Source organism: Bison bison, unplaced genomic scaffold, assembly GCF_000754665.1.
Source record: "Bison bison bison isolate TAMUID 2011002044 unplaced genomic scaffold, Bison_UMD1.0 scf7180017864105, whole genome shotgun sequence".
Lineage (NCBI taxonomy): Eukaryota > Metazoa > Chordata > Mammalia > Artiodactyla > Bovidae > Bison > Bison bison.
In genome coordinates, this window is record NW_011494677.1 from 8,132,460 (window position 1) to 8,144,127 (window position 11,668).

General features: G+C 39.3%; 1 protein-coding gene across 1 annotated transcript; it reads right to left on the minus strand.

The window, feature by feature from the left end:
• Window positions 1-410: 410 nt before the first annotated feature.
• On the minus strand, window positions 411-8,438 carry LEPROTL1 (leptin receptor overlapping transcript-like 1). Its single transcript, XM_010838820.1, has 3 exons — window positions 6,032-8,438; window positions 3,664-3,850; window positions 411-2,680 (listed from the first exon to the last, which is right to left on the minus strand). Exons 1-3 carry the CDS (start codon window positions 6,067-6,069, stop codon window positions 2,564-2,566), a joined length of 342 nt encoding a protein of 113 aa, XP_010837122.1. The 5' UTR covers window positions 6,070-8,438; the 3' UTR covers window positions 411-2,563.
• Between the last annotated feature and the right edge of the window lie 3,230 nt (window positions 8,439-11,668).

Sequence of the window (11,668 nt, forward strand, 5' to 3'; positions counted from 1 at the left end):
TGTTTGAAATGTTTGCAAAAAGCAAAATGCTCTAATGACAAACAATAATAAATTATAATAAAACGTGAAGTCATAAAAGAGTTCTGAAAATTAAGAACAAGTACAACCTTAACATTAGATGGTCAGTAGCCTTGTTATGTCAACAAAACCTTCTACAGCGTTTTTTTAAAAGGTTAGGTCAAAGTTCTACTCCTCCAAATTACCAGTCCTTTGACTACAGCTCAATATCATATGGCTTCACTGTAGTATTTATTACTACAGTTTCACTTTTATTTTGGAAGTGAAACTTCTGCAAGATTAACAACTAATGTCCTCCCTGTTTTATAGCACATTCTTAAAATGGATAATGCACTTCAGCAACTGAAGTGTGTTGTACGTTTTCATTTCAAAAACACCCACAAACTAAAGCGGATATTTAAAATCTTTATTGTTTCATCATCAAAAGTTCTCTTTCCATAGAAGAATGGCAATGCAGGGTCAGTGCACATTCTATGGAAAATTCAGCCCTCAAGTAATTTTAGCCTAGAAATCAGAGACAGCACTACGTCAAGCTAGTGTGCAAGGTCAAAGACACAATGCTGCCAGGGCGATTATTATACAGAAGAAATCCGCAGCTGCTAGAAAAAGAGTCTACGGCCAAGGAAATAAGACAGTAGCAGTGCACCGCACTGACACTCTAGAACAGAAAACAGGGAAGGACCAGAGACTGTACTTTTGGCAAAAAGAAAAACTCGAGTAGATCACAGGCACTGAGTTCCCAACTCTACCTCCAGCTGCCTGCTCCGTGAGCAGCTGTCCCTTTGTCTTTAGGCCTACCTCGTGACACCGCAAGCCGCCTTCAGCTTGTGTGCAGATGCGACAGCCACACGCCGGCATTTCATCCTGCTGCCCATCTCACGGCTCAAAGTAAAAACTTGGGTTGGGCAAAGAAGCCTTGAGGCATCTCTAGTAGAAAGTTGAATAAACCCACAATCTGTTCCCATTTTTTTTGAGAAATCAACTTTATAGAATGAAATAGTTGTTGTGATTACTGTTTCATCTGAAGCCAAAACAGATTTTTAAGTAAGTATACTGAATAAACATACAAACAAATGTCCTTAACAAAATACTGTCAGACCTGGACTATTTTCAAAACTCCTGAAACAAACACTGATCATTGCGGGAGAGGTGAGTGACCACGACAACTTGATCATGCCTGGTTACTGGGAATCTGGGGGTCAGGTTTGCCTCTCAAGCTGCCACACAGCTGGATTGGGCTGCTTTGCATGAATTCACACAATCAAGGCCATTTATAAAAGGAAACAGTGTATCTCTGAGGGTGAAAGAAAAAAAATGTTGAGAAGTACACAGGAAACTCGTCTTAAGTATTGTAAAAACACGTATGATACAACCTTAGGGAATAAGTACTACCATTCCCATGTTCTGGATCTTAAGGTGTTAATATATGACTGGCAAGACTAAGAAGTCACTTTAATCACCTCAAGGCCTTCTGTGTGGGGCAGGGACATTCTGAATGTATGGCAGAGCACTCACCTCTAATTTAAGGTGTTACTAAACTGAATGGGAAAACACACTTTACTGAATACATACAGTGTATAAAGTCAGTCACAAGGAGGAAGCTGGAGGAGGTATTCTAGTACGTAGGGTGCAAACATACTTCCAGTGTCAGTACAGTTCCCCGTGTGTCCCTTTACCCACGCAAAACATGAAAGCCTGAAAGATCAAAAATTTCACTTATAAATAGAAACAGGATTTTTAAAAAATGGAATTTCAACCTCATTTCTTCCTGCCATGCAACTCACTCTAACTATAATAAACATAAATAAAAACCATGTCTCAAAAATCTGTTTTTACACCCTTACCTTTAACCCTAAGTTCTTCTAGCAACTGAGAATAAAAGCACTCCTTTGCAACAATTCCATAAAATAATTTTCAATTCACAAAACACCTGCTTTCTGGCAAAACCAGCAACTATTATGGAGGGCACGGCATTAACACTTGGCCCCTCTGAGGTATAAATGCAGCTAGATTTGCATTGAGTATATAGTCTATAAGGTATGCTAATGGTCTGCATGTTTGCATAAAATTGGGAGTGATGTCATCCTGACTGAATGAAAAATTTATTTTTATAACTATGTGTAGTAATGGAGGTTAAACAATTTTAAGGGAAAAAAATGTATTTAGCCCAGTAGTAGCCAGCAGAACTCTAATGCCTAACCAATGCAAATGGTTATTACATTTAAAAAATGTTTAACATTGCATATTGATTAAAAAAAAAAACTGAACAGGAAAAACACATAAATATTTTAAAATCAGCAGGACACCACAAAAAGCATACTAGAGATAAGTGTGAAATCAGTCAAGCTCCTCCAAAAGAGAAAATCCTTTTAATCCTTCAGCAAGTCTCTGTGAAAATAGTATGCTTACAATACAAGTGAGAAGGGAGCACCTGGAACACCCCCGAGAGGCCTGCTCCACTGCTCAGCATCACTGCCCTGTCTCCTGTGCGCGGACGGCCGAGAAATGACAAGAAGTCCATGTGACAAGAGTTCAGTGATTCCTTTCACCACTGCTGCCAGCTGAAGTCATCGTTGCTTCCAAAGACCAAGAAAAAGCCCAGGATAGTTGCAAAGATGACAGTGTTTCCTGTGAGGACGAGTGCACAAGCTCCCCACTCGATCTACAGATGTAAGACAGAAATGCTCAGTTAACAGACATGAAAAACAACAAGGAAATGAAAAGCGATCAAGGCTCCAGTTGTACGCCAACCACGATCCAAAACAAAGACGACTTGTAATAATGACTCTGACACTGCTGAACACAAAATGGCTGTTCCTGTAGACCTGGCTATTCTTGCAGACCTGTGATTCCTTTAAAGAGACAGAAAGGCATGGAAGATAATCATTTTTGAAAAGCAAGCTTGACTTCTGGGTTATGAAGAGGCAGCATAGAATTCTATGATTTTCTGTTTTCAGAGAAGTTTGCTTCAAATCTTCCTTAGAATCTAAAAATTTCACCTAGAGAGCAGACTATAAGCATCAGAGATGCACATGTGCTCGTGTATGGTCTATTAGAGAGGCAGGGGGAGTCACTGCCCTGTGTGTGAGGAAGGGGGGCCAGCCTGTCTTCTTTGCTATCTCCATCTTCCCAGACACGGAGGAGCGAATCTGACTGGTGAGTCAGGGAGGTCTCTTCTATTCTTTGGTACCTTCCCACCTGCAGAGATTTCCTCAGGTCTTCAATGTTGTAAGCTGTACAGGGTAGGCCTGGGGTTGTGCAGCACTGGGCAAGTCCATGCCCCCAACTGTTACCTATCTATTTAAGTTCTTGGCCGCACCATGTGGCATGTGGGATCCTAGTTCCCTGACCAGGCGTTGAACCTGGGCCCCTGTATTGGGAGCATGGAGTCTTAACCACTGGACCACCAGGGAAGTCCCCATGTGCCCAATTCTGAGAGTGAAGTACTGGCATGCCAACCGCTGCTGCCAATGCATTTCAGTATTTTTACCAATTAACAACAACAAAAGTAAGATTTTTCTCTCTCATCTTCTAGGTTCCTATGTCTCTCATCTCTTTTTCATGTTATTTAACAGACTTTTTTCCCTGAGAAAAACTGAACATAGTCTACTGTAAAATTGTGAGTAGGAGAATGCTGTCACTTACCAAATTTGCTCTGGCAAATACGATAGGGAGGCCAAAAGCTGAGACCACAATGCCTGTTGTAAGAAATATGGCGAGTTCCTTACAGGCGTTACTCATAGCATCCGTATCGTCCACTAGTCTTCTCGCTATGCAGTATGGAATAGGTGAAAGGATATAGAAGAACAGAACAAAGAGGGGCCAGTACTGGCTAGAAAAGGAAAAATAAGTTAATGTAGTTTTTGCTGTCTTTGTCATTTTCCTACACACAGAATATACTCTTTTTTAAAAATAAGGACCAAAGTATACTGCAAGGTACAAATATGACATTGTTTAAATATAAGCTATAAGCTGAACACTGAAAAAGAGAAACATTTTGAGTCACAGTATTCCTAAAGTCAACTATGATACACTGATTAAATATTTCTTAAATGAAAAGAAAATGCTTTATGATTTTTAACAGTTGGAATTAAGGCCCCAAATTAAAAATATTTTTAGGTTATAAATAAAAAGGCATATGAAAAATGGCATTGTTAACACAGTAATTTTTAAAATTCAAGATTCATAACCTTGACTTCTAAAATCCTGCTTTGGCATGAAGCTGGAACACCCCCAAACTTTCCTTAGTTCACTAGGAACTCCCAAAATACTGCATACAGAAAATGAACTGAAAGTAATACTGAAGACTTTCAATCAGAATGTCAACTTTATCACAATAAAAATCATCTAGCTATTGTATTGTGCCATGTCCTTTCCTGGTTTGGATGATATAAAACACTTATGTAAGATATTACCACTGGGAGAAGATGGGTGAAGGGTGCCAGAACTTCTCTGTGCTATTTTTGCAGCTTCTTGACAGTCCATCATCATTTCAAAATAAAATGTTAAAATAAAATAGATGGCTTTAAAACTGCCATAAAATACATATCATAATGGAGATTTGCTTGTACTTAGAGGCTCATGATAAGCAAAGATTTATCTATGTGTTTCTCCTAAAAATCTTCTGCTGAATATTTTGAGAATGACAACAAAAAATTACAAATGGGCATAAGTTTAAGGGAAAACATATGCAAAAAATACAAAATGACAGTAAGTGAAAAATCCAGGTTACTGTGTCTTCCCTGTCTTCTCTTTCCCAGTTCTACTGGTGTGGGTCTTTCCAGATTCCCATATGGATAAACTTTAGAGATATGAATGAATCACTGCACTTTTAAATTTAATAAGATAGCCTGTTTAACACATTAGCAACCACAGCCCTTTCTTGTCCCTTATAAGACGACCCGGTATTTGCATCAGTGGAGGTACTAATTTATCATTTTTCTCTTGATAGACCTTTAGGATGCTTCCAGTTTTCCTGTTGTTGTTGGTATTATAAACAAGGCCGCCATGAATATCCATACTCTCCCGACACACATATCTTTGTAAACATCTTCAAATAGATTTGTATGAGTTAATTCTAAGAAGTGGAAGGATACATTTTGAGAGCTACAGGCAAACTGGTCACCCAGGACTTGCACCTGTTTGAACTTCCACCCAGAGTACGTGACAATGCTTGTCTGTCCTATCTTTTACCTTTGCCCATTGATTTCATGTAACTTACAAAAGTTTTTGTGTTATTTATTTATGGCTGTGCCGGGTCTTCCTCGCTGTGCACAGGCTTTCTCCAGTAGTGGCAATCGGGGGCCACTCTCTAGTGCCATGGCTTCTCTGGTGGAGCACAGGCTCAACAGTCGTGGCACACGGGCTTAGTTGCTTTGCAGCATGTGGGATCTTCCTGGATCAGGGATTATCTCCTGCATTGGCAGGAGGATTCTTTATCACTGAGCCACTAGGGAAGTCCTAATTTTGAGTGAGGTTGAGTATATTTTCATGTTCTTATTAGCAAACGGCAGTCCTTTTTACGTATTTGTTGTTCGCTTTTCTATTGTGCTGTCTGTATTTTTCTTACTAATTTAGCCTATGAATTTAAAAAATTCTGTCTTATAGAGTAATTGTTTACATAACTTTTTTGTCAGTTGCTCTTGACTCTGCTTACAGTTTTTTGTTTGTGTTGAAAAAGACATTTTACATTTTCTTGTCTATAACTTAATCAATTGGTTCTCCAGATGAAGCAGTAGTGATGGGTTAGCATTTCACTATCTGGCCATTAAAAGCTCAGCAGTAGTCAAGGAACAACAGCCAAAGTCTTTTCTACAAAATGCTGCTGTCCTAAAATACTTTCAAACAAATTTTAAGTGAAGACTTAAAAGTTTATCCTTAACAAATGACCATTTCTCAGGTTTACTTCTATTGCAGTAAAAAAAAAAAAAAAGTTAGGGCTTCCCTGGTGGCTCAGTGGGTAAAAGTAGAAAAATGTTACACTTAAACACAAAAAGACAAAAATGTTACATACTTGTATATTGGGAGGGCACATCCAAGCATTAAAAACATCAGTCCAATTGCTCCTCCAAAGGACAAGCTAATCAAAGCTGCAGAGTAAATAAAAAGTCAAACAGAAACAGCAATTAAATCAACATTTATTTTTATTAACATTACTATTAGCAGTCAGAATATTCCCTGAAATCCCAGAAGCAAAAAGCAGGACAAAACACAACAAAAAAGCAAAGGTATTAGTGACTCATCTTCAAAAGCTAGAGTTATCTTGTCTTGGAATAAGCTATTTGAGGCATCTTCAAAGCAAAATACGGTGATACTGATTTTCAAAGCCCTGACAGATGGCCGGCACATTACCACATTCCCAAATTAATGGTCCCATGTCAAAGGAGTCCCATCCCAGTCTGCAAGATCAATGCTTCTCCAGCCTTTAGTATGGTATTTGTTGTCTAGTTACTAAGTCGTGTCCAACTCTTTGTGACCCCATGGACTGTAGCCCGCCAGGCTTCTGTCTGTGGGATTCTCCAGGCAACAACACTGGAGTGAGTTGCCATTCTCTTCTCCAGGGGATCTTCCCCACCAAGGGACTGAACCCAAGTCTCCTGATTGCAGGCAGACTCCTTACTGCTGAGGCATGGGGGAAGCCCAGTGTGATATGACATTTACTCCACAGATCTCTACAGTTTTCAAAAGCAGTCTGTGGAGAAACTCTGCAATCAGCTTTACTGGACTTTAGAGGCCTCATCTATGGGAAAACTTCTCCTGATCAGCGACTGCTTCTTGCACATTCACCCCTGGCGTGTACAGATGAAAAGTGTTTAAGGGTACCAGTAATCAATAATCTCAATTAATTTTGCTATAGATCTTTAAATAGCTTGCAAAACTACAGCCAGATTTCTTTCCCTAAGCTGCTACACATCAGAAAATATTCAGGATTACAGGTACAATCCTTCAGTTGTATCACCATTTTAAGATGTCATCACAAGCCATAGATGCATTCTGTAGGCGAAATACAGTTTCTGAGGTCACACACAAACAACACCCACACACCCTGATACAAAGCATATATTTTAGAAAGTGTTTTCACATATATCAGTGAGTAGAAACAATGTTCTTGAAAAAGTATAGTTAATCAACAGTCTAGAATTAAGCAAAGAAATAAATGATCAGTTTGAGCTCCACATAACCTCTATTTCCACAACTAATAGTGGCTAAAAGAATAACTTTCTTTTTTTGTCCAACGATGCAGTCTATTAACCTTAACAGAAACATTAAAATTCAAAAGAGCTGTCAAAAGTCTACAAGTTAGCAAGACAAGACTCAACATACATAAACCAAAATTAACACTTAAGGGGTTAAATGCTGCTCAGAATTAGATATACTTCTCTGAATTAAAATGGTCATAATCAAGGACACCCACAGACATGGGAGCTGAGCAGATTTAGTTTTCATTCCGATCACTGATGTAGGTCATGTCAACCCTGAACACATTTACTTCGTCCTTAATGCCATTAGATTTTCAGTTGCACAAGGAAAATAAAAATAAAAATATCTGCACTTTAATTTGTGGCAAAGGAGGAGCTTTAAGTTTCCAAGGGAATGCGACGTCAACAGTGAGGTAAATACCGAGCTTACCATGTTTTGTTCAGTTCAAGACAGGTCCTCGGAAGCTGGTCTTGCTTGCTTGTGAGGACACGCATTCACCCCAGGCTGCACCCCTTGGCCTCTGCATCTGTACTGGCCTTCTTTCCCCTCCTGGAAGTCAGCGGCTCTCTCAACCACAGGCCCTTTGCATATGCTATCCTTTCTACCTCAGATACTTTTTCATTCACTCATTTCATTCAAGAAATGTCTACAGAGAGCCAAATACCTAACAGGTGCTGGGGTGGTGTTAACGAACAAGGCAAGGCTGTGAACAACTTAGGAGCTTGCATTCTTATCCCAGCTCTGGCCTCTTTCTGCCACATGAGCTCCTGCTTTTCCTTTAGATCTCAGCCCAGTTACCTCTGAATCAGTGAAGTTTTCGAAAAGCCCCTGACTAGACCCATTCCCCCTATTATGTTTATTTATTCCTTCACTCTGCAAATATCTACTTAGTGCCTCCTGAGCACTGCACACTGTTCTTAACACTGGAGACAGGGCAAAGAAAAGAAATTAAAACTCTTGCCCTCATGCTTATGTTCTAGTGGGAGAATAAATTGATTTTTTTTTAAAGTAAACAAATGTCAAACGTTATTTAAAAAAAACAAAACAAAAACCAAGGGCGTAAGAGTGCTATTCTAGATATATCGGCCTGGAAGCCATCTCTGATGAGCAGACATCTGGACAGAGATCTATGTGAAATGAAGAAGTGAATCAACCTTGTGGCTATGCGGGGGGGACATTTCAGGCTGGGGCACACATGCGGAGGCCCTCTTTGCTCTGGCGTGCCTCCCCTGTGATCATTTATCACAGCAGCTAGGTTTTTGGTTTGTTCTCAGAAAAAATATAATTTTATGTGTCATCATCAATTAATAATTTCCTTAAACTGAAGTGTAAAATACATGCTTGGTAAACAAAGATTAGTAGAGTAACCGATTTTGAATACATTTAAGCTATCGAATTACCATGACATTTGGACAACCAGACATGAAAATAGTTCAGTATAAATGTTTATGCAATGCTATACAGATTTGTTTCTCTTTCCTTCTAAGCTGTTCACACCAAGAGAGCAGAGAACAGAGGTTTTCTACTGATTCTCAGGCCTCAGCTCTTAACGCTCCATAATAATTATGTGTGGAATGAACGAAAGGAGGCTGAAGGAAAAGAGACAGGGTGGGGAGATGGAAAAAAGAAGACAGAAGAGAGCCCAGTGCAGCTGAGCAGAAACAGTTGCAAGTGAGAGTCAAGAGGCAGTGGGGCCCAGCTCCTATCAGCCACTTACTATCTGACTATGAAAGTCATCTGAGCGTCAGTTCTTTCTTCTATAAAATAAGGGTTGGACTAGATCTAAAATGCAAATAATTCTCTGAACACTAAGATACTTGTTACAAGACATGCTGAAGAAGTAAAAAAAATAAAAATAAACAAAACCAACTCTGCTTTTTGAAAGGTAACTGCCTAACAGCTCAGTTCATAACTATACTAACACCTTATGTATACAAAAGCCATTTATGCAGACTATAGCTTACAAACCTGGCGGAAACAGAGAGACCACACAGATGTCACAAAACCCACATGTTAAAGCTAACATTCTTTACCCTCTTATTCAGAAGTTATTTATTTGATTTTTGTGACAATTGTTGTATAATGAAACCTTTTATTTTAAAGAATCACCTATGCTCACTTATACATATATATTTCAATAGGCAATTCATGTACCCAGAACAAAGTTAAGTGAAAAGTAACCTTCCTTTCCTGGACGCAATTACTGTTATCTGTATCGTATGAGCACAAAATTTTGTAAGCTTATTTTGATTCCCATATTGAAAATGATGAGAAACAGGAGGAGAGCTGCGGACAAGAACTGCCCTCTGATTGGAGGGAAGAAACTGGAAAAAAAAATTCCAGTTAAATCAGGCATAAAAAATCTCAAAAAGCATACCAGATTTGTGATAATCTTGGCCAGGAGATTAGTAACCTTAGAACTTGGTTGCTGTGGTTAACACTGTTCTATGATAGAGAAAAATTACTTATATTCTTATCATCAAAAAAGAGTCTAAATTCTTTTTAGTGTGCTCTTAAAAAGTTAATGATGACTTTTTAGAAAAAACAAACATGGAACTTTCGAGATAAGATTCAGGTATCAAAAGATTACTTTGTGTGACATCTTACTTCCGGGTCATACTGGATAAGATAAATACCAATGGGGTTAGATAAACTGCTCAAAAAGAGTTCTCAAAAGTGTAAAGTTCCTCCAGTCTTAGGAATCAACAACCAGGTTGATGTATATACAAATCTTGCCATCTATGTATAAACGGTTGTCCTAGATGACAGATCAACAAGGCAAAATTTTACACTGTAATTAAGTGATGCAACATTCAGAAGGCAAAGCTTAGATGAGTCTGGTTTTCTACTCCCAAAGCCTCCAGGTTAGGGGTGGAACAGGCCAATTATCAACTCTCAAGACACTGGGTGTGGTTTCTGTGATTACAAAAAGATTGGAATAGGAGAAGGGACCTGAACTGGGAGTTACAGAAAAATCCAATATGTAACAAAGTAATAGACAAATGGATTCCCTGGTGGCTCAGACTGTAAAGAGTCTGTAAACAATGGCCCTGGATTGGGAAGATCCCCTGGAGAAGGAAATGGCAATTCACTCCAGGACTACTGCCTGGAGAATCCCATGGACAGAGGAGCCTGGTAGGCTACAGTTCATGGGGTCACAAAGAGTCAGACACGACTGAGCAACTTCACTTAATAGACAAATGACTTGAGAAGTATCCAGGATTCAATTGGTAAAGTATCCACTTGCAATGCAGGAGACCTGGGTTCGATCCCTGGGCTGGGAAGATCCCCCAGAGAGGGGGACCACAACCCACTCCAGTATTCTGGCCTGGAGAATTCCATGGACTGTATAGTCCACGGGATCACAAAGAGTTGGACTGAGTGACTTTCACTAACATAAAGAGAGGTCAACAGGAAGAAAACATCCTGATAACAATCACAACAATCAGAAAACTGTACTGAAACCAAAGTGTAAATACAATTCCGTTTGAGATACTTTCTGCTGATTAATACTCACCTCCCCATAATTACTAAGTTATTTTCTTGGGAGAGAGACTCCTATATTAATTGACAGTACAGAAATGGGGAAGAACTGGGAAACTGACAACATCCTAAAAATCACAACATTTCTACCATGACTACCTTTCACACAGGTATTTTAAAAGGTGTGTTGTAGTTCAAAAGGAGACAGGAAAGTTATCCCAGCTGCTCAACTGACAAAGTTTTCTACCGGAAATGTTTCCAGACATTATAAATAAACAAGAAACAGTAAACATGTGACTCTGGGGAAGAAGCTCAGCAAAAGCTGTCCTTGAAGAAAATAAAAAAAACACAGAAAAAACACTGTTACTGAAGTTCTTCACTTCCTGATTGCCTGCCCTTCAAACAAAGCCGCAGGGCAGGAAATCAATGTAATTCGTTGTCAAGAATTAAGTTGAAAACATTGTTGATCGTTATTCGCTTCTAACCTAACAAAACTACCAAACAGCTGGAGAAAAAAAAAATGCAACATTTTTTTTAAAGGAAATAGACAAATAAAACGAGAACTTTTTCATTGAGTTTTAATAAAAAACCCTTTTACCTTAAAAAAAAAAAACAAACCCTAACTTAATAAAAACATTGAAATGTGAAAAAGCCTCAAGGTCCAACTGTGGAGAGGGGAGGGAAAAGGAGCCCTTTGGGGTCGCTCACGGGCTTTACATAGTCAGACCAACACCACAAATCAAAACGCATCCGTTTTAGGAGCGTGAAGCTTAGAGTTTGGGTCCTGACGCGGATGTGATCGCCAAGGTTTGGGAAAGAACCATCCTAAAGCCCTTCCAGCGCATTCCTGGGGGCTCGGTTCGGCTCAGCATCCGAAAAGATAGCACTTGTGCCTTTAAACGGGGAATGACACCGATTTTCCATAACTGGCATCTCTGGCGGCCTCCTCAACCCCCTCAAAACCACA